This window comes from Bacillus rossius, chromosome 3 (genome assembly GCF_032445375.1).
Source record: "Bacillus rossius redtenbacheri isolate Brsri chromosome 3, Brsri_v3, whole genome shotgun sequence".
NCBI classification, from domain to species: domain Eukaryota; kingdom Metazoa; phylum Arthropoda; class Insecta; order Phasmatodea; family Bacillidae; genus Bacillus; species Bacillus rossius.
In genome coordinates, this window is record NC_086332.1 from 33,665,144 (window position 1) to 33,689,424 (window position 24,281).

At 35.3% G+C, this 24,281-nt stretch overlaps 1 protein-coding gene across 2 annotated transcripts in view; it reads left to right on the plus strand.

Annotated features, from left to right (window-relative positions):
- Positions 1-24,281, plus strand: part of LOC134530494 (peptidyl-alpha-hydroxyglycine alpha-amidating lyase 2) — a 52,986-nt gene that overhangs the window by 17,417 nt on the left and 11,288 nt on the right. For both annotated transcript variants that reach the window (XM_063365358.1, XM_063365359.1), the window contains exons 4-9: positions 1,036-1,276; positions 4,153-4,451; positions 14,712-14,912; positions 15,197-15,403; positions 16,558-16,680; positions 19,992-20,141. In XM_063365358.1, coding sequence (XP_063221428.1) covers positions 1,036-1,276; positions 4,153-4,451; positions 14,712-14,912; positions 15,197-15,403; positions 16,558-16,680; positions 19,992-20,141 — 1,221 coding nt within the window. The remainder of the gene's footprint in view (positions 1-1,035; positions 1,277-4,152; positions 4,452-14,711; positions 14,913-15,196; positions 15,404-16,557; positions 16,681-19,991; positions 20,142-24,281) is intronic.

A 24,281-nucleotide genomic window follows, 5' to 3' on the forward strand; every position in this document is an offset into this window, starting at 1 on the left:
AAGTGTTTTATGCCTTGGCAGGGCTCCCACAGACTGGAAAAATCTGGAATACAGGGAATTGAAATGGTGTTTTTTAAACCGGGGGAAAACAAGGAAATAGACTATATCTTCATCATTATCAGCTAACTATGCCCGTCTGGGCTGTAATAATCTTATGACCAATTTTGTGTTTATGGTTTTTTTTTATTATTTCGGCTCATTTTGGCTTTTTTTCTGTGTGTTTGCTGCATATTCATATTTTTTGTCCGTTTTTAAGGCTTCTTATGACGTATAGTGTAACAAGCAATGGCTTATGTCCAAAAAAAATCTTAAATCAATCATTCCCATTGGAAGAACCATTCAAAGAACGAAGATGATCTATGGCAAGAAAAAATAAAAGTGTAACCTAAAAAAATCTCTAATATCATGTTGCTTCAGTGGTCAACAAACACCAAAATGTACGTGAAATAATCTGAATACGGAAGGTTCAATCGTTGCCGATTTTATACAGAATGTGCTGAACCAATGAGTGCCGACTTTACAATTCTTTTGAGAGCAGCAAATGTACCTTAAGAAAAAAATGTGTTTGACCAGTAAATGACATAGTTAACTGAGATTTGCTGTCATAATGCTTTAATTTGGCTGTAATTGAGATAAAATAACAATGGTGGTAGTGAACAGTCTTTAGTTTTTAGTTGACAGTGATAAGGGTGATCAGTCCGCATGCTTGATCGTACCCAAGTCATCACCACTGCAAAAATGACCATGCATGGCTAGGGCGAACTAGGTGAGGTGAATCTGCAGTGGTTCTTCTTTGCCTTTTACAAGTATGGAGGTGAAAAGATAACACAACACTCTGTCCTGAACCCAGGAAGGAAATTTTTTCCAAGTGAATATTCTCTTACCTGGCCTAAAATCAAACCCGGGACCTTTGTATCATTAACTCCGATCAGAGCCAACATGTCGACAGTTTTGAATCTCATGCTTTTCACGCTGGTTACAGAAAATAAGAGTTGCGTTTTCCTTTGTACATTAATTTTTTTTTTTTTTTTCCAGCACTGAACTTGGTGGAAAACTGGCCTAACCCACGGAAGCTAATGGGCCAGTTATCCGCCGTCGACTTGGACAGCCATGGCAATGTCTTAGTATTCCATCGTGGGGATAGAGTTTGGAACCAAGACACGTTCTCGCCGGACAACAAGTACCTGCACGAGGACTGGGGTCCCATCAGAAATAACACCATCGTGGTGTTCAATTCTTCGACTGGGGAAGTGGTGAAGGAATGGGGAAGTAGCCTGTAAGTTGTACTAACATGTATATTAATATTATAAGAACATTAATTTACTCATCCCTTTTTAGCAAAAACCACGCAGTTAATCCATATCAATTTGGTATCATCATATAGATATATTTTTTTTATTTGAGTTAAAAATAGTTTAAATTAAAATTTTTTATTTTTGAATTTTTTATTTTTATTGAATACTTGTCTGAGTATCGCGCAGAAACTATTGCACCGATTTTGATGAAACATTTTGCTTATGATTAACTTAAAAACTGGTATATTTTATCTCGCAATGCTGACCGGAGCCGGAGATTTATCAATGAAACCACATTTTTTCACAACCAAGTGCAATCAATACAAGGTGACATATTACTACCAACACCCACTTCTACCAATAATACTATTTACCATATAGTTAATCTAATTAATATTATTGTGGTTTTTTTATATATTGTATTGCCTTTTAATTCAGTTACTTTAAACATGTTTATAAGTCAGTGAATTTAATACTCGTCTTCAGTCTCCATGTTGGGTTATAGTATTTTCATTCATTATTTTTCTTCTATTTTTTTTTTTTACAGTTATTCAACATTTTAATAGAGAAGTATTGTATTTTGAAAACTTGAGTCTAGTGAGCCCAAACTTCTTTTGTTCAAATCGGCTTCAAGATCGAGCACTTTTTTTTAAATTCTGCCGAACTTCAGGTCAGTAGTTGAGGCCTACTTGCCTGGCTTGTTATTTTTAAGCCATCACAATGATTGTGCATTAACAGAATATGTTTGATATAGCATTTACATTTGTGTGCACAATTAAAGGGGCACATCTGAGTTTTGTGTGTGTTTACAATCTATGTTTGCTCGTCAGAAAACACATGTGATGTTTATGTTTAACCTTTTATAACATTTTGCAGTCAATGACATACGTATCATAGACCCAGCATCGCATAAAAAAATTTAAGCTGATATATCTTAATTTTTTTAACACATTTAACCATTTTAAATACGTATGTAAATAGCTACAATAAAATAGGTGAATCACTTCCATGGTGAAATGACAATGATACCGTATTTATCTGAATATAATGCTATGATTTTTACAAAAACCACGGAAGCTAAAAATAGGGGTGGTATTATAATCACAAACTTGTCTTCTGCCATTCGGAACAGCTTAGTTGAAAAACTACATGCTGTGCCTGTAAACTAAATCACTTATGCCACTTTAGTCTGGGGCTCTCTGAACCTCTGCACAGGTTGACAGATGAGAGATGCAGCATAGGATACGTGCGAATGGAGTGTGTCACTGGGTTGTTTCTGCTTCTCTTCACTGTGACTGCCACATGTTGTTTCAAAGGAGACTATGTAAATCACTCTACTAAGAAAAGTGGTACCAGAAAGTGCTAGTAAATGTGAAATAAATTGAATAATTTAAATAATTTTCATGTGAAATGCACTAGTATTGTGATTTCAAATCCATGGATTTTGTTTCATAAAAATCATAATCAAAATGTTTAGGGTCACATTACTTTCAGTCGCATTATTTTCTGGTAAATCCAGTATTTGTTTGGCAAAATATCTTGTAAAGTAATACACATGACCACAGTAAACCATTTTATGAAGAGGTTCTTCAAACAGTTCAATGTTTACATTATTTGGACCAAGCGTGTTAAAATCATCTTCCTGGTGACATAACATTTATATATTTTCAGCCACGTGCAAAAAATAGTTGAATTTCTCAATCTACTGTAATAACTTGAACTAATCATGACAGCAAATCACTAACAGATGTTTCGACTTGAACTCAGAGGGAAGTGTGTAGTTGGTTACAGTCAGTTCTAAAAAGGTATTTTGAAAGTTATGAAATTGATCTCAAATTTTTCCAATACAGTAGGTGTATGATTATGCACTAGTTTGCACTCATGTGCTTTACATTTTCCATTTCCACATCTGTTCCACAATATTATTGCACTGATTGCAAATTCGTCCATTAATTTTATAAAATGGTAGAGAAAACTGATGAAATAACCATTGCCGTATGTTTTTTTTCTGATGATAGCTATGAAATTTAGTTACTAATAAATTAAAAAACATGAGTTTTTTTGTATAACCTATAAGCTATAAGGTTGAATTAAGACCTGGAAATATATGGTTCCTTGTTAAAAACTTGAATTTACATTAACTAGCGCTTGAAAATTTTGGTGGCTGGAGTTTGGCTGGAATAAATATTTTGCAGAAAGCTTGAGCTTGGGTCGGGTCTGTGTTAGTTTTCAAAACTCAGCTTGACTCGAGTGTGTAAATTGTAGGCTCACCCACCTCTACCATTCAAGCATTGCAAATTTTTTTTTTTTTTTGTGTGTGACAGATATTCATAGTTAAATTTCATTCCTGCCGAAGAGGTCATGTTGTGGTCACTCACTAGGGGCTGATTTTTTGTTTTCCCATTGCTGGGTGATGCTTACAACTGTACTTTCACCTTCCTTTTATATATATATATATATTCATATATATATATATATATATATATATATATATATATATATATATATATATATATATATATATATATATATATATATATATATATATATGAATCTGGAATTAGTAAATAACCAATAAGTGAAGTAGTCTTAAAAGGTATTTTGAAATAGCAGTTGTATCTCTTGTAAAGGATGTGTAGTTGATGATTTTTGAAGTGAAAACTTCTTTAGCAGCGTTGAGCGATTTTCGGTAGGGGCGAAACTTATGGGTTCGCGTCACCGACATGCTAGTGATATAATAACCAAATCATTTGACGTAGAAATGATGTCATATTACACATTTAAAACCAAAGTTTTAAGTTTTCACTTCTGTCGACAGTCCCCATGACTGCCTTTTCGTTTTTTTTGTTGATCTCAGCTTCTACATGCCGCACGGCCTAACCGTGGACTTTGAAGACAATGTGTGGGTCACAGACGTAGCTCTCCACCAGGTGTTGAAGTTCTCGCCGGGTGGAGGCACACGACCCTTGCTGGCGCTCGGTGGTCGTTTCACACCCTCGAGCGACAGGGGCTTCTTCTGCAAGCCTACCGACGTTGCGGTCATGAAGACCACGGGAGACTTCTTCGTGTCCGATGGCTACTGCAACAGTAGAATAATTAAGTTCTCCAAGAATGGCACATGGATACTGCAGTGGGGAAGGAGCACACTCTATGCAGGTATATTTTCATCATATGTTCTGTACCCCTTCACCTGCTTTGACCAAAAGCTTGCAGAAGGCAGGATACAATGAGTTGACAGCGAAATAGTGAGTTAGTTATGTAATTCTCCAAGAACATACCAAAACAAATAAATATCCTCCTAATGTTACATATTCTTTGGTTAGGGAACAATCCTTTGTGAATAAGCAAAAGTTATATAAACATAGAAAAATCATGAGCAGTACGTGCCAAACAATATATATTAAATTAAACTATTAAGAACAGGGTACAGCAGGCTTCGCCCCTCTTGACTAGAGTAAATAACGCAATAAAATAATAAGCACATGAACTAGATCCCTGTTCCCTTACTGACTTAGTTAACATCAAAATCTTTACTATAAATATTAAATACAAAAAGGTTAAATGACAATATCACTTAAAACTGCACTTAAAAATATATATATAAATATACAATATTCAACGGACCTAAGCAATACACAATCTACGCGCAGGTACAAAATATCTATTTAAGGTATACCTTTACCACCTTTGCCACAATAAATTTGGTGCTCAGTTCGGTTAATTTACTCATTCATTTTTTGGTAAATTAATTACTTGTTGCCTCAAACTCTTCCAGTACAGTTGGAATGTTCATGATCATCAGGCAGCAAAGAGAAAATTTAATTACAATTATTATAATAGTTCACAGCCAATTTTCTGCCTCAGAAATTACGTACCAAATAAAGCTTTACCCTATCGAGCACCTAACTAGAAACTTTTCTAAATTGACTTGATATAGATACCTATATAAAAATTTATAACATAAAAAAAATGTGGAAAAATTACAATAATATGTTATTATTAACAATATTACCCAGTGTGCATAACTCGCATGAAGGGTACAAAATATTAACAATTTCCATTAACGTTATTATAAACGTTTTCTCAAAATTACTTATAAGTTGACACGGCTTTCCATACACTTAATTGAAATCTTTTCCTTTTCGAGTCCAAAAGTAAACCATGTCTCCAGAAACCACTCAATAATTAATAAGCGGGGAAGTTTTCAGAAATAGCAAAATTATAATTATCCAAATAGGTAACGACTCATAACGAGACTTGACATCAAATAATTGCATGAAGCAAATCAAATTTGTAGAAGCCCGAAAACCTAACATTTACACTTCCTCGCACTAAGCTTCAACCGGGTTGAAGGAGGATCAGCAGCACGCACTGCAGCATTTGACACCTACGACATTAGCGACTAGGCTCGCACAACAGAAAGATAAAATTTCCAATTTACTAAAAAAGAAAATATCTATACTCATTGGTAATAACTGCGTAGAACGCTGCTGCACTCGAAAATTACCGTATAAAAACCCACGTACCACCCGCTCCCGGGTAAGACCCGCACCCTTATTTTTAGAATGCCATGGTGGGAAAAAATGTTTTTATTGCAAATCTGCATGGAAAAAAAATAATTTAGTCGTGATTTCTTTCAAACAGTAACAAATCGTAAAGAATTACCAAAAAAGTACTATGCTACTTATTACGGCCTCGGCATTTGTGTTAAAAGTGTACAGAAGGCAGGCAACTGCAATGTGGCAACATCGCGAGAGTAGAACGTGGCATCGGCGCACGCGATCGAGAAAAACATGCTGTATGTGCGCGTGACCTTGCCCAGCTCCCAGCTATTTACAGTTACAATCTTCCGCGTCCATTATCGTGCGCTGGGCAATGACCTCGTTCAAACAAATAAACGATAAAGCACGCGAGTCCTAGCCATGCATGATAAAAACTATTTTTATTACATGCATAATAAAAAACCTTTTGCCTAAATGTGGCATTCTACAGCTTCCGCAGCTTTAACACATGCCTCTGAAATGCTATTAATTTCTCATCGTAGCTTGTCGGTAAACGCTGGCAGATTGTAGTACGCCGCCTCATGGACAAACCCTTTCTTACCATGAGTCTGCGCAACAGTTCCTACTTGCTTTAAAGTCTTCACCCACGCCAAGTTCACGAGCAATTTGCAGCGCCTTTAAGCGATCACATTTCCGTGCTTACAGCGTACCCGAATTGCCGTCTGTCCTGCATGTAGTCGTAGAGTTTTTCCTCTATCGCCACTGGCCGAAAGCAGTTTGTCTTTACTTTTCCTCCAATCCCTCACACATGATTCGTCAACATCATATATTCGCCCAACAGCACGGTTACAGATTTCTTCCGTTTCACTGATTACGTATTTTTAATTTTTCCACAACTGTGAAAGAATGCATTTTTTTACGATTCATTACAATACTTGCAGCCAACACACATGTAAAACCACTGGGTACTTTGCAAATGAGGATAGGACAGTGCGTGGGAGCACGCGTTTGTAACCAGCGAAGCTGCAGTGTGACAACGCTGTGAGGAATGTGACCTTGACTGTCTGCCGCTTCCTTTCCATCCTTTTCCCCTACCCCTCTTGTCTATCGCAGCAACCTCCAGTCGCGCCTGCGTTATTTCGTCACTGTGCAAAAATGGCCCAAGACCCACGTAACACCCGCACCCTACTTTTTCGAACCTGATTTTGTTTTAAAAGGTGCGGGTGGTACGTGGGTTTATACGGTAGGTAACCGACAGAGCAAAACCTCCCGTAACTTAAGTTATTATACTCCACCAAGGATTTCCAAACTTCCACACAAAGTTAAAGCCATGGATTTTATTACGCAGTCACTCCGTCGGCACGAAAATTGTAACCCCCTCAGGCCATGGCTCTTAGCACACAGACACTCCCCAGAGAACCACGTCAACAGCCCAGGGTGCCACAGGTGCCAACCTCAACCCACCAAAAAGGAAAACAAAAGACATACGCAGACACCGCGTACCGAAAACTGCCGATCAGAACTTGAAGCGCGCACGAGTCGCTCTAGATCCTGACAACCGGAAACACGCCCGCGCTCCTAGATCCACACCGGCCAAGACACCATAGCTGTGTTTACGTCTCGTGCCGTCACACGGCTAACGGTAAGTAACACCGCACCGGTACACAAAAACAAGAGCCACCAAATGTGACATGACACAGATGTCACAGTTCATAAAATAATTTGCGAGTTATAGTTTGGCTGCCTTAACATTTATCACAAGGAAACACATATTTCTCTTTTGAGTGAAATCTCCTGAAGTCTAGTCCCCTTGTCGTACAAGGGGAGGGTCAAAGTCGGGGTTCATCGATTTTACTTAAATGTGTTGAGTAGTAGTTAAGTGCTCCTTTTAACTTCCTAAAATATCTTGCCTGATTGGACCCTAGGAAGTGAGATAAAGCTCTTTAAAGATTTTAAAGTAAACTTTGAGGAATATTTTTCATGAATTGTCAAGTCAGTGGTCCAGCAAATTGTCTGGCAATTTACTGGCTCCAGAACAATACCCGTTGGTACTGTTTTTTTTTTGTTTTTTTTTTTTTTAATCTTTTTATTTTATGTTTTTGTATATTAAACTACGTATTAATTACAGAAGTTAAATATATTTAAACAGATTACATAATTTGGTGAGTTTTTGAATTAAAGAAACATTTATTGAAATTCTATTGAGTAATTATTTATGCTACTTTTTATTTATTTTCAGAAGATTTTTTTTTTTTTTTTCAAATTTTTCAATAAAGTTAACTTTTTTATGGCAAATCACTGCATACACTTGGTGAGACACTGTTCACAACTGTAGAGACTGTTACAAACTTTAGGGAAAACGGTATATTAATGGCTGACTACAGGGGATTCAAAATAGCTGCCGGAGCCATGTGCTCTGAACACACAAAAGAGAATAAAGAAAAAGGATGAAATTTGGATGTAAACGTTACTAAATGTTTCCTAATGTTGCTATTGAAGGACATAAATTTAAATCACAACCCACACACTACAGTAAATACAATTCAAAAATGATTCTTTTAAAAATATTCCTGTTTAAATATATTAAACTAACTTACTTTACACTTCACTAAATTGAATATATTCAGTTTAAATATTCACATAATAAAATTCACAAATCAGTGAGCCCTGGCTCGGACCCTCCCCGCATGAGTAAGGTTTGGGGCCAAACTATTGAGGGCAGGACCTAAACTTTGAGATCAACTGTGGATTCATTGAAATTCGTAAAATGGACGGCAAGTGCATTTTTAATTTCATCATTCAAGAACATGTCTGTGTGAAAACATGGCCATTTGAATATTTAATGGGCTTTGTAACCACCACATAGTGAAACTATTTTTATATCCATACTAATATTATAAATGCGAAAGTAACTCTGTCTGTCTGTCTGTCTGTCTGTTTGTTTGTTTGTTTGTTTGTTACTTTTTCCCGGCTGAACGGATCGTAATGAAATTTGTCAAGGAGATAGATATTATCCTGGGGATGGACATAGGCTATATTTTGTCTAAAAAAATAATCTTTAAACGGGTTTAAAAAATATATCTTAATTTTATGTAATGTGTGTCATAGATATACAAACTGTTGGTGTCATTCCTCTATGCCTGCCGAGCAATAGCTTTCAAGCCATTACGTTACGTTTTTCTATTGTAAGGAACTAAGTAGAGAGTAAGAAAAAAATAAAGATCTTGACACTTTGTAGTGTCGCCATATTTGTTTCAATTTTCAATACCGTTTTTGTATATTACAATTTAATTTGCAGAAAAAAATCATTATTCATAGGTAGGTAATAAGTTTTTCTATTTGTCAATATTATTATTATGGTAGATAGGAGTACAGTAAATGCCTACATTCTTATATTCCTTTATATCTCTTTCGATTTGGAGTGTTTCCGTGCCATTCGGGGTCCCCCTTCCCCCAGGTGGTTAAAGCCCCAAAATTTCGAAAGTTTCAAAATTTTTAAAAATCTTTCTCTTTCGATTTTAAGTGTTTTCGAGCCATTCAGGGTCCTCGAACCCCCCGCCCCCCCTCTGGGAAAAAGCCCCAAAATTTTGATAATTTTAGGAATTTCAAATATCATTTCTTTCGAGGTGGAGTGTTCCGAAACATTCCAGGTCCTGAACCTCCACTCCCTCTCCTTCCATAAAAGTGAATGCCACAAAATTTTGAAAAATTGGAGGAAATTGTATTATAATTAAGTCATTACCAACTAAAGTGTCTGGGGCATGGTGGAACTTTTACCCAAAGTCTACTTCCCACCCAATTTTGAGGGAGGGGGGGAGTGCAAAACCCCAAAATTACGAAAAATTTCTTAAATTTAAGTATACTTTTTTACTATTTGGAGTGTTTCCGAGCCATTCGGGGTCCTCAAACTACCCTCCCCCCACAAGGAGTCAAAGACCCAATAATAAAAAAAATTTCCCAAAATTTCGAAAACCTATTCTCTTTCGATTTGGAGTGTTTACGAGCCATTCGGGGTCCTCAACATAACCCCCTCCCCCCTTCTCAGGGGTCAAAGCCCCAAAATTCAGAAAATTTCAAAAATCATTCTCTTTCGATTTTTAGTGTTTCCCTGCCATTCAGGGTCCTCAAAATCACCCCTCCCCCTCTGGTGACAAAGCCCCAAAATCTCTAAAATTTCAGGAATTTCAAATATAATTTATTTCGAGATGGAGTGTTCCAAACCATTCGAGGTCCTGAACATCCACTTTCCGCAAAAGTGAAAGCCCCAAAATTTTGAAATATAAGAATATATATAATTGGATGTTGGCATGTATGACGTCGATAAACTCTTACACCGTTTGACCGATCGCCATGAAAGTTGGCACATCGAAGTGTTTTTATCATGAAGAAGGTTTTTATGTTTTCTTTTTTTTGTAACTCGCCGCTAGATGGCACTGTAGCGCATCAACTTCTAAACCTTTCAACCGATCGCCATGGGTAAACAGAAAACCATGTCACAGATACACAAACAGCAATTATGTGTCATTTATTAATGTCCAACACACTGGACATATCGCTATCCATTTTGCTGTAACTCGCAGACAATATATCACCCGGTGTTCAGCCCGGGCAAAGCCGGGTACTGCAGCTAGTTAATTATAAATTAAAAATAACATTCATATTTTTAACCATAAAATGTTTAAAACACAAATTGTTCAGTTATAACTAGATAGGTTTAAGATTTAGGTATAAAATAGAGATAAAATAGTGGTATAAGAGAGGATATAAGATTTATGTAGAATTTAAAAAAAAATACTTGTTAATAAACAACTGGTAGCGCCATAACCATCTCCTTTCCATTAACACTATCCCTCACCTTCTGACATCCTTTGCATGATGCGTAAATTATGAATTTTTCACATGTACAAGTAAGTTATTAAAAAATGTTTCTTCGTATTTTGTTTTCATTATCTAATCACATTTTGAATTTACTGTTTTCAACTTTTTGAAAAATATAATGGCTGGTAACTTTTTCAAATTAATGAAAATTAAATAAACAAGAAATATAAATATTATAAAATAATAATAATAATACCTTTAAAAACAGTACTGGTGGATCTAGAGATTTGAAATTTTGAAGAAAATATTCCTTGAGTACCCTAGGGATGAAAAGGAGTAGTAAAGTTTGTATGAAGAAACATTATTATTATTATTTAAATGATATTGTTCACTTAGTAACTGTACTCTTAAAATAATAATAATAATAATAATAATAATAATAATAGAGGCCAGTAACCTATATTCGACCACTTTTGACAATGGCACATCACTGAATCCTGTGAAGCTATAAAAATGAAACATGACTCATAATATAACTTGATTTAGTAGCTAGATAATATCAATCTGTTAATAATGTAGCATAGTCGGAACTAGTAAAAAATAATTATTTATAAAAGCTCATTCGGTCTAATTAATGCAACCTGTATCTTAAATTGGACCACCAGGATCCTAAATTGTACCAAATCTAAAAAAAAACTGATATTAACAAAAATATACACAGTTTAGGATCATTAATTTATATTTATTCTTTAAAAGTAATCAGTCTTTCAAAAAGGAACAATATTACTTTAGGAAGTCTTTGGAAATTTTACTTAATCAACATGAACACAATAAATCAAGCTTTCTAACATATTGTAAAGTCATTAGAAACTCAAAACTGTCAAATAATCAACAAGAATAACTACTGAATAGGATAATAATATTAATTAAAGCAATCACCACATATGTCAGGGTTTGTGTTGAAGGTCTCATGTAGCCATCTCTTGCACCACATGCATTTGCAACACTTGGGATCCACTTTTGTCGAAGTAATGTTTACCACACGAAGCGCACACATGTTCAATTACATCATCGGAGTCATTTGAACTGCTGGAAATTGACCTTTTTTGTTTCAAAGTCTTCTTCACTATGTTTTGTTAGTTAGTGTTCAATGTTTTAGCTGTGTTTTTTTTGTCAGTTTTTTCTTTTTGTTGGATACTTTCTTCGAAAGATAATTTATACGGGGATGATGTTATTTCAGCAGCTTTTTGTACAGCTATTCTTCTTTCTTATTCTCTGGAACAGGTGACAAAATTGTCAGTGATTTCATAATTTTTTAGTTGAGATGGAGGGCTGGGGTTCCAAGGTATTATGCAGTTGATTTTTATCATTTTCTTTTTCTTTCACAGAACTTGAAGCCAATGGAATCAATTCATCTCTCATTTCACTTTGAGTTTCATTAAGGGCATCTGCTGCTTCAAACAGGTGTGATGGGAACACGTTTCTGTCTACTGGTCAGACTCCAGCACACCAGATTCCGTTTGTTACATTGCTTATGGTAGCTGCTCGTAGGCTTCTCCGAATAATCATGCAATTTGATATTGAGTAACTTGCCTTTCGGGGTTTGTCCGAAGCCATTTCTATACTCCTTGAATATAAAAGGTGCTTAATGGCTTAAAGAATTACACATCCAAAGGTTGCAAGCGATTTGTGTTGTGCTCAGGAAGATGCACCATAATTATCCCATTTTCTCTTGCCAGCATTAGCGCTTCAAGGTTTCTTGTGTGGGTCGTATGCCCATTTAACAGAAGCAACACTTTTTTGTCTTGTGTTGGCTTTACAATGGCAATGAAATGCTTAAGCCACTCCATAAATAAACCTGAATTAGTGTAGCTAGTGTCAGAGATTGCCAACACTGTCTGCCGGGGAGCCATCAGCTAATTCTTAACAAAGTCTTTTTCTTTTTAAAATCAACATCGGTGGAATAAATTGACCAGACTGGCACAGCATACTGTAGTTGTGTTGATCCCGTGCTCACCACTTGTCTTTTACCTTTTAATCCCACAACTTTGTGGGCCTTTTTTTTTTTTGTACTGTTGAAATACCTGTCTTGTCTACATTGAAGATGTTGCTGGCCTGGATTAAATTATCGTTAATATTCTCAAGTAAATTGTAAAAAAACTGAACACGTTCTCACAATTAAACTCTTTAAGGGCCCCGCCTACCTGGGCACACATACGGTGTGCAGAGCTTCAGGAAAAACAACGCGATTTCAAAACTACTCAACACATCCGAGTGGGGCCTATTTACGAATAGCATTTAAGAGTTCGCTGAGGGCCGAAAAGTACTTTTAATTTCGGATTAAGTTTTTAAACTGTATTTTTAGAAGCGTTAAAATGGCTAAAACGCGTGTTTTCAGAGTAATTTTTAGGCATAAAACAATCAGTACAGATTCTTGAAAGCACTTAAGGGACTTGCATAACACCTTTATCTTCATTTCTCCGCCATATAATGTTACGGTCACCGCTCAAATTTCACTGTTATCCTGTGACGACGAGACGAATGCGCGCCAGTTCAGAGACTTGCGCTAGAGGCTATACCGCGCTGGAAGCACCAGCGAGCGTCACGCTTATCATCCCGCCTCACTAACACACATACACCCCTGACGAGGCGGGCCCCTTAACGCTATTAAGTGAAGTACTCTCTGGTTGACAAAGACTGATTTCTGGGTGTCTTTTTAAAAGCATAGTACCAACGCCTACTTGCTGCTCTCTATCTCTATTAAATGAATGAGGAATTTTGTATAGTTCTGCAATTTGGCAAGCTAAATGCCGCACATCATTAACCCAAACATGTGGTTTTACAGAAGCAGAAGTTGGTCTACAAGCTCCTTTTCCTGTTCAAAGGAGAAAACTGTTGGTCTTCCTTTATGTGTAACATAATTATTAGCAAATTTATTATGCAGTTTAGTATGATGCAAAATGGTTGCTTTTGGCACTTGATAATGTCTGGAGATGACATTGATGCCCATTTATTTTTTCTTATAAGCCGACAATGCTCTTTGTAAGTCTTATTTACTCCATGTATAGTATTCCTTTTTATTCTCGCCGTCAGCAGTCACCAACTGAAATGATTTAAAATTAATTTAAATTTTATAACAAAAGAGGTTGCAGAAATTGGACCGGTACAGTTTAGGAACTTGGGATTGATCCGATATACGGACAATGGTAGATTTACAATTCATCATGAAAAATAAGAACACAACCTCTACAGTTTTGTTTGTTTACCGGTACTTAAAACTATAAAACAAGCTATCTTATGGAATATCTTAAAAAATTATGACTTGCCATTACGATGAACAACCTCTTTGGACAACACAGGCAAAAATTAACATCAATACAGCCCAAAAAAAAATTTTTTCTATCTCAGTCGTAATATCTGTCCACTGTCGATGCAAAATGGCGGAGTGTTAGTGGCCCTGCAGTCCGCCAATTTTTTTTTTGTTGCCAGTGAAAAAAAGTGTAATTTGGTAGAAATGCAAATGTGGTACAATTTAAGCGCTGGTCCAATTTAGGTTGCTCTCCCCTGCATTTTCATTATTTTTTAAGATTCATATGAGAGGCTTTTATATAATTAATATAATAAGAGACTACAATCCCCAATAAAATTATGTTTCACCAAGACAGTAAATGAATCACAAGGGTAAACTTTAAAATTCACTGGTGTAGATTTGCGGAAAGATTTTCTCCCATGGCCGATTTAATGTGGCTTGCTCACGTGTAAGCTCGCATACCAAGCTGGTTTTTTTTATTGCCGTCACACAAACAAAAAACGTAGTTAACAAGGAAATTTTACACTAAGAAATGTTTCCATTCAATCAAGTTATCCCTTTTACAAAAAAATGTATCATCACTCTCTTCCAATAAAAATCTGTATTTATATTCATCATCCATGTGTACAAAGTTGCAGGTCATAATAATATATTCAGAGCAAGTTATGCAGCTGCAATGCACTATACTATAACGTACAAGTGAAATGTAAGCACATACTAATAGCACTGAGTTAGGTACCTTTTTTGGTACTTCTCACTAATTGGCATGTGGTGGGCTGTTGAAAGCTCCTCCACCGAACCTGCACTACTCGTTCAACGTGCCTCACGCACTCGCACTGGCAGAGGACAGGCAGCAGCTGTGCGTTGCGGATCGTGAGAACGGCCGCGTGTTGTGTTACAACTGCCACAACGCCTCATTCGTGTTGCAGATTCAATCCAAGAGCATTGGCAGCAAGATATATGGTGTGGCTTACACAAAAGCACAAGGTTCGTAACCTGCATGGCACTCTGTATGCTCCTCCTTACTTAAGGATTATATTATTAGATTCATTGTTTTTGCTTCAGTCCAAGTACTATAGTATTTTTAATTATTTTGACCTCTTCACTGCAAAAATTGTGTAAAATTTAAAAAATTTCAGTACTTGAATAGTGTTTCAGTAATATTTTCATGCCTCGGACAGGTAATTATTTAGGTATTTCTGATAGCAAAAAATTTAAATTCAAGTGGGTTTACTTTGCTGAATGTTGAGATATGGTGCGTTATGTTGCAGGGGGCCTTCTTTACCTGATTAACAGCCCAGAGAACGCTCGTGTGGCAAGTGGGTTTGCTGTAAACATGACATCCTTAGACATTGTCGAGCAGTTTCCAATTGGTGCAGATTGGTCTGCGCAGCCTCATGACATAGCTGTCTCTGCCAATGGCGGTCAGGTTTATGTTGTGGAATTGAGTAACTACAGAGTCTGGAAATTTGTTAAAGGTCAGTGCTTTAAATGTGTAGTTTGTCTGTAGTATGAAAGAAAATAATAATTATTTATTGGAAGGTTTGTATGTTTGAATACGAAAATTAACATTTTTATTGTTTACTAGTTTTTTTCAGTGAAAATGATCGTAATTATTGCTATTATTTTCATTTGTTAATTTTAAAATACTAGTCAAATTTTTTTTTAACCTTACCAGGCAGTAACCCTACATAATAAAAAAATTCACTATAAGACCCTAAGAAATTGTGAAGTAAGAAATACAGAGAAATTCTGTAGTTTTTTAATGTTATTCACAAAATTTCATAATTTTTTGTGGGAAAACAAAGTTTTTGCGAAATAATGCTATTTTATTTTTTAATCAGAATCATTTCAGAAAGCCTCACATTGTACTAATAGATTTGCAACACAAGACACTAATTTCAATACCAAAATATTTCAATATCTTGAATTTAGGAGTCTTTTTGTACAAGTACCATTAGATAGCAATGATGGATGGTACAAAAATGATACTCTGCTATGCGTAGTATCATAATAATAATAATCATAAACCTGCATAGTCTCCTGTCGAACTTTGTGGTAGCAGTGCACCCAGTTCACAGCCAATGGTGCTGTTGACTTGGTGCTGTACACTGAAACTCTAAGGATGTCCACCTACATGTCCTGAATTCTTTACCCTCAGAACACACTGGTGGTACCGTAGGGGCTCTATTCTCAACCCTTCTATCGAAGCACCTGTGGTTACGACAAGTCTTCCGAGGTAATGGAATAGCCAATCCATTGTCACCATGAATCCACCCTTTGTCTGACCAGTCATTGGAGAAAACCATCCACCTCTGCAAACAGTGTTGCCTTGTATGATAACTTCAACTTTCATGGCATTGTCTTTCTCTTGTTATTATTTATTATACACTATATATATATAATTATTATATAAGATATGTATCCACCTGCCACTGTTCTGTCAACATGTCAACATGTGATGCTTTGCAGTGACAATTGAGAAATGGGTATCATTGGTGCTGCTTTTGACTTTTGACATGTTACATGACAGACTATACCTAGTGTTTGATATTCAAAAATTTCCTTTTTTTTTTTGTGTGCTGAACAATTCCTAATGGAAGTTTAGCAAACTAATATGTGGGGTTTTCAGATGATGTGAACAGTTCCAGTGTAGAAATGGATAAGATCTCTCTGGAAAACAGTGATTCACCAACAGCTGCTGCTGCTGCTGCTGCTGCTGCTGCATCACTCGTTCAGAACAACCCAAGTAAAGGTGATGACATTTAATTATGTATTTACTGTCAACAAATTTTTGCTTCATTTCTGGTTTTTGTTAATCTTAGTGCTGAGTGAATAAAAATGTTAAATATGTCTTTGCTTCTGTAATTTATTAAGCTGATGTACAGTAAAACCCTGTTGAGATATTTTTCAATGGACTGGTTGATAAAAACTTATTAAAAGGGAAATAGTTCAGATCAGTTGCTACATAAAAAAAAAAAATCATTAAAATAACATACAGTACTTAGGTTATGCGCTGTTTGTTCAGCTTTCTCTTTTAATATTCGACCATTTGTGGGTATTTTATTACCACAAATATTGGTTTTTGGTTAAAAGCCTCGCATTACTTTTAAATGTTTATTATTGAATTAAGTAATTATTAAAAATATTTAATTACCTTTTAAGTTACCATGAAAACCACACATGCCCTCAGAGGCACTGGTGCAGTCTGTACAGTGTTTGCCTCTCTAAATTTATTTTATAATTGGTAGTAGACACCTGTAGGAAGGCCCTTATGTATTAGCTCTAATCATTACAAATGGCCAAAGTGGGTGGGGAAAAATGAATTTTGACAAGTACCTTGAAAACCACATATTGGAGGCTCTCGGAGGGACTAATGCTACCTGTATGGTGTTCAACTCTTGAATTTTATTTTTTAATGTAGTACACACCTGTAGGAAAGTCCTTAGATCTATCGGCATCATTGCACATTTTGATGTAAAAATAAAAACAGTGACAGAATTTGCCTTAGTTGCATGGAATCATGTGGGCTGTTGTCCTAAGCTCTGTACAATGTCTCACTGGGCGATAAATAGATACAGCGGATAGAGCTAACTTCGGCACAGTTAGCATTCTTGGTACTGGTGTTAACCTCTGTGGTTATGTTTTTGCAGCATTCTTTAATTTTGCTTCAAGGGTATTACAAAATTTATATATATTTTCAGTACAATTCTTCATTGTAAATATGTACATGTAGCTGTCATCATTGTAATGGCTACAGATTGCAGCTGATTTGTTTACATCAGTAAAGCGCATAAACACATCGGTCACGGACAATCGAATTCAATGTTATGTGAGAAAGATTATAAACAAAATATATTGAAAATTGCTGATGCAGCACACGCTACAAATTCTCACCTTTTAAATAAACTTTTTAACGCGATACCGTCACTCAAAACCAATTTCCCCCCCCCCCCCCCCCCCCCCCCCCCCCCATAAACGCATATGCGACTTTTTCTACCCGAGGCATGAGTTTTCATATCCTGAGCTTTCTTTTAAAATCATTCTAGGATTTTTTTCCAGCAGGCGTTGATAATTGCTACCGTAAACCTTCGGCAATCATTGCAACGTTATACAGAAAAACAAAATCACAAAGCACAATCAACATGCAAGATGTCCGTCGTTCCTTTAAGCTATAGCAGGTCAACCAACCGTAGAGCTTGGAGAAACCTGTGCATAATGCAGCATTGCTATGCGGCGTTGTCAAGTTTTGAATACGCCTCATACCATGATTTTTCAACACACGTTTTATGAAAAATTGTGCTCAATTTATGGGTAAATATAGTATAAGTCTGGCCAAAAATGGAAACCATAGCATAACGAATAAACTAAAATGTTAGTCATTACATCCACCATACAAAATTTTTAACACAGTGCTCAACAAACAATAAAACCGAATTAGCTCCTCATATTGCTGCACCAGTTTCATCACATGTCATGCAATCAGGTCAATGAATGGCTAGTGGTTTATTTTTGTTGTGTATTTGGCAGACATTATGCCTCAAATGAGGGAAATGGTGTACAGATGGAACAGCCTCACAAAGGATACGAATGCAAGCAGATGATTGGTAAAAAAATATATTATAACAGCATGTGTGTGCGGCAAAGGTTTTGACATTCATGTTTGTTATTGTTTTGAAAAAAATTGTCTAAAGATTTTATTATAAACAAAGTTTAAGAGTGTAAACTTGATTACATTTTTTTATTCCTGAAATGATAAATGTTATATGCTGGAAGCATCTATAAATGCAAACATTTTGAATAGGAATAATTAACATAGGTATATATGGATGTGATCAAGGGAATAATTATTTCAACGTTATAAACGGGAAAATGTATTATGCGGTAATGTCTTAAGCGAGTTTTACTGTATGTCATAAGTCAGCCATGTAAGTGCCCTAAAAGCGTATATTTATGACTTGAATGTACAAAACTTAGAGATTTCTCTACTATCTTTAAATTGAATATGAATGTGTTACACACATGAACCTTCCAGAATAAATTCTCTAATTGATAGTAAAAACCACATCATAATCCATTGTTTAGTTAAGAAGTAAATAAACCAACAGGCGTCTGCAGATAGTCACCTTGTTTTATACTGTTTTAATATTAATAATTCCTAATGGTCGTAACAATAAAACTATTAAAATAATAAGCAATATCATCTAATCAAAACTTAGTGCATTAAAAATCAAATTTTATTTTAGGTGAATTAGAAATGTGTTTGTGTTAGTACGTATGTGAATATGGGCAGGTGTGTGTATTTTTATGTCCTATGTCCTATCTTAAACAAATATTCATAGCTCAGTTGAACGTGTGGTCTAGGCCTATATTAATACGTGGTGTGATACTATATTACCAGCTCTTGGCTATGGTTTATTTTCTCTAATATTTTGGTAACCTTATTTTAAAATGACTGATGTACTAATGTATTTTAATGTACTGATGGAATTAGTTTTTTTACATGCTTCTATCATTGTTTGTCAGTTATGTTCAGAACACACAAATTCTGGAGGACAATGCGTGAGTACAACCACTACTTGTCTGCCATTTTGATACACTTATCATAACTGTTTCCTATTTCCGGCCAGGGTGACCACACACATTGTTTGTAACAAAAATCCCCACCATAAACAATCAAGTCCCAAACAATCATAAATCTAAGTTTCTTTGTATCTAATTATAATTTGATTGGACAAACCAGTGTACGTCATGTGCCTTTGCTCTCACTGTTGTGCTGTGTCCCAGTAGATAAGGAGCCAAGGACAGTTTTCATTAATAAAGTACCTATGCTTTATTATTGTAGTTTATTTTGAAAACTTGCTTAAGTCATCAGTGTTAGCATTTTAATCTGCAAAATACTAACATACACGTAAAACACTTTTTATTATTTCCTTAACGGACTTAAGCATAATTTTTTATTTCCTTATTGTTTTGTTTCTACAGGCCCAGTAGAATATTGTTACAGTTTTATTTGTTATGTTTAATCTAGGCTTTAAGTAACTTGGTCGGCTCATGTTTTTGCAGGTGTTTTCAATGCAACCGTAATAAAAGAAGACGGCAAGTTCCGCCACACAGAGGCAACATCTGTAGCAGCAGCTTTGGGAGTCATAATTGGTGCTACTGCAGTGATTGGCATTGTGGTGTTGGTGGTTCTGTTCAAGTTAAAGAGGAAAGGTGAGCCAATCATCCACCTGACCAAAAAGCGCTCTCCGGAGTATAGTAAGCTAGTCGTAGAGGATGAAGACGATGACACTGGCGTTTGAAACCCACCGTAGTTCGGATGTGAGCAGTGTTCATTAAAACTGCTTCTATATTTATTACTTTGTTTTATTAGATTGCACATTACGCAGATGACTGCAAAATTTTTAAGTTAAGCTATTTCTAAACCTGTTTCAATTTTAAATTCAGATTTTATTTTATTGGTATTTTGTATACTACATTTAGCATGATTTTATTTCATATTTATGTATTCAGTCATTGTAGGAATGAATGGTTTTAATTTTTTTTGTGGCTGTTACTTAGCAGTACAGCTGTTGTAATTAAATTCTCAAAGAAAATACTGCATGGAACCATTTAATTCAGATTTTTCATGTAGCTAGAGAAAAACTGTATTAGTGAATGTATTTTAGAAAAGCAGCAAATTTTTTTAAAGGTTTTGTTTTCATTTTGTAACTGGCTCATGTATTTATCCTGCTAAAGAAATCTTACTGAAGTTTTTATCACGGTTGTTTGGGAACATGGATCTGTATTTCCAGTTGTAATAACCAGCATTGACACCCAGCAATATTATTAAAATTGTCACTGTAACAAATTCAAGCCATTTGCAGATGTTAATATCAGATATTTAAAAAAAAAAAATGTTTTGAGTGTTTTAATTTGCTGTCTCCAATCTCTCAGTATAGTTAAACAAAGCTCAAACTTGGATGATTGATACCAGTAGGCCTGGTAACAGTTATATGAGCTTTCCACCATTAGTTGATGTTGCAAACTGATTCAGAGTGTGATGATTTGTGGGTATACCAGTGTAGTTTCTGAAGTCACTGTTTTAGATAATATAATGTAGAGTTGCTTGATGGTACAAGCTCAATTGCATTTTATAATTCAGTCCTTGCATTAGTATGTCAGCTTTGAAACATGTGATATGGACCATTTTAACTCTACTAACCACATTTTGCATTTATTTTAATATTCTGATTTTCTGTTGGTGTCAGAATGAAAATAAATTACATAAATGTTTTTTGTGTTAATATTATTTATATACATGTGAATAGTGTTAATAATCCATTTGATGGGCTAATGTCTTCCATGATATAATTTTTACTCTTGATGAATGTAAGCTGCTGTATGTGTGGGATCTGATACTTGGCTTTAAATTTATTATACACTTTTTGTTTTGCATGCAGTTTGTAGTTTTTATGTTCATGTATATTGAGTAGTTGATAAAAAACATGTTTGATGTCCGACTCAAAATATATTTTTATTTAAAACTTAATATGGGTCTTAGCAGGGGAGTTTACACAGTAGTAATAACTAGAAACAAAATTTTATGGTTTTATTTAGTCCAATTTCATTTTTAAAACAAAAGATTTTTGTGTTTTGTTTTCATTTGTATAAAAGCTGGTTTTAATACTTACTCCACCACAATAGTGGTAAAATTTATATGCTGAATTTTTGTGATAAAATAATTTGTAATAAATGGGTTTTAAAACAGATACATTCAGAATAAAAATATTAATTTTTCTGATCCATGCACTTTTGTATAATTTTTTGTCTGGAAATGACATTCCTTGAATTTCAAACATTGTATTACTTTTGTATTATTAAGTTTTGGTTAAATTGTACTTAATTATATGATATAACGTTGATTTTGGTGCTTTATAGTGTACATATTAACTTGCACTTTAGTGTTATGCTGTGTTTTGACATGATTTTCCGTTTTATCGCAATTCACCATATAATCTTTTCCCTTGTAATAATGGGTGTTATAAACCATGAAAGATTATTCTGGGGTGTGATGTGCGAGGTAGCTCGGCGGTCTACAGAAGGTGATCTGATACTAGTGGATAGCTGTCCTCCCTCGTCATAAGCTGCGAGGGGCGTCGAACACTGGAGCTCAGACTTAAAACACGAGGATTGGGCTGTTCAGGTACCTTACATGCCACAGTCTGGCGCTTACTCGAGGGTTCTGAGCACATCATTCATGAGCATTTAACACCATAAGTTATAATGGAATCAAAACCTAAATGATAAACTGGGAAACATACCCATTTTCATTTAGAAATTTATTATAAAAGCAATTATAATATAAAAGTAAATACAGAAGAATAAAATGTGGATTTGATGTCACTGCGAAGGCATTGGTTTTGAATTATTTTTATAATATTAACTTGCACTTAATCCTTTAAAGATATTTAAGATTGACACTACAAAAGTACGTACTTACAGGGACATTGTGATTGACATGGTAGGTGGTATGGTGAAGCCAGGTGGCAAACTCAAGAGCAGAGTGCACAACTGCAGCATTGCATTATCCAAAGTATTCTCTCTAGAGATTGGCGTAATCACAGCAAGATTAATGCATTATTTTTTGCTCTGGAATTGATGCATCAATTCTTATTCCATATAGTTACTGCTACACGAAGTCCAAGAAATTCTACCAGGCATTTTGAGTATATTGGTCTTTCTTTCAGATATATGTAACAGCACTGCACAGCACTAGTTGCATTTAAAGAAATAAATACTTTTATTACCTGTGCAGAAACAATACTTAATGCTAATTCTGTACATGTACTTAATTTTATTATTTTCAGATAGAGGATTTAAAACGTCCCATTACAAAATTGACCTTTCTGTTTCTTTAATATACATTCAATTTAGGTACATATTTTCAAAGGTGCAATACCTTGTGATATTTGTGTAGTCATTAGCAGGGGGTAGGAAAGGGGGGAAACAGAAGGGGAAATATCCCTCCTCCTCAAAAATGCAAAAAATCTATCATTCCCACCAACAAAAGAAAAGAATTTGAAAGCTTGCAGTGGGCTATTTTGTATTGACAGTTTTAAAAACTACATTTACACGTATTTGGGTCTGTCCTACCTAACTCTTCGCCCCCCCCCCCCCCCCCCCCCCCCATTTTTTTTTTTTTTTTCTTTCTCTGTTCTGTTTGCAGACACATTTATACAGCTCTTTCGTTTCGGAAATTAATCGTTTAATAATGAGTGCTAACTAGTGATGGTTCGAATCCCATTTTTCTCGAATCCGAATCTCGAATCCGAATCCCAAACAGTACCTCGAATCCACCCCTCGAATCCGAATCCAGTTCTCAAGGGTTAATTATAAAATAATTTATAAGTTAAGAGAAAAAATTAAACATTATGCAAAATTATTTAACCCTTTAAATTTTTATTTAAAAAAACAAGGATTTTGACACAGTCTGGATCAAGACAATTCCGTTTTTGGTCACATATGTTTCCTGCAGTGCTGAACAAGCGTTCAGAGAACACTGTCGCAGGTGGTGAACACAAACATTTTTTGGACAGTTTATGTAGCCTGGGTGAACACGCAGATAGTTTTCCAGTATTCGAGAATGTTTATTTCTGGGTTAACTGTAGGATCACGTAAGAATCTGGTCACTTCATCAATTGCTGTAGAATCCGACTTGGTGGATTTAAGGCATTTAGGCATTATCTGTGAGTACAGTGATCCATGTATCCACGGAAATCGGAAAACGAAATTCAACATCCGACGGAACAATATTTTGTAGTTACCAACTTGACATTTGTTTAAAGTCCCAAATGAAGGTAAATGCTTTCTTGAAATATTTAATGGAAACTGAAAGGCGCCATCTTGGCTTGAATGGTTTTAGGCCATAAGAAATATTGTCGTGCGTCTTTTAAAATTAAGCCTCAATAAAGCATAGTGATTAATATGCCCAAAGTTAAAAGTGACGGGGTGTTTTCTCTAGTTTACCCATTAAAGTTTTTATATTAATATTAGTTATTTTTTATGTTGCTCAAAATGATTGGCTAACAAATTCATTGGTTGGCCATCATGGAATTCTCAGATAATACATATTTTAACGTTGGTAGCCTACACAAACCAAACTTGGTCCTAAAAAAATTCATAAATAGAACGTGTATCAGAATATTTAAAATTGAATTGCGATTAAAATAATAATTGTATAATGTATTAATTTTTGTCATTAATTATTTCATTGTTGTTACTACATGTGCGACCGTAACTTGTGATGAAAGTCGGCATTATTGTTGTATTACTAAGTAACAGATTTCTCAGTAAAGTTATTTAAAAAAAAAA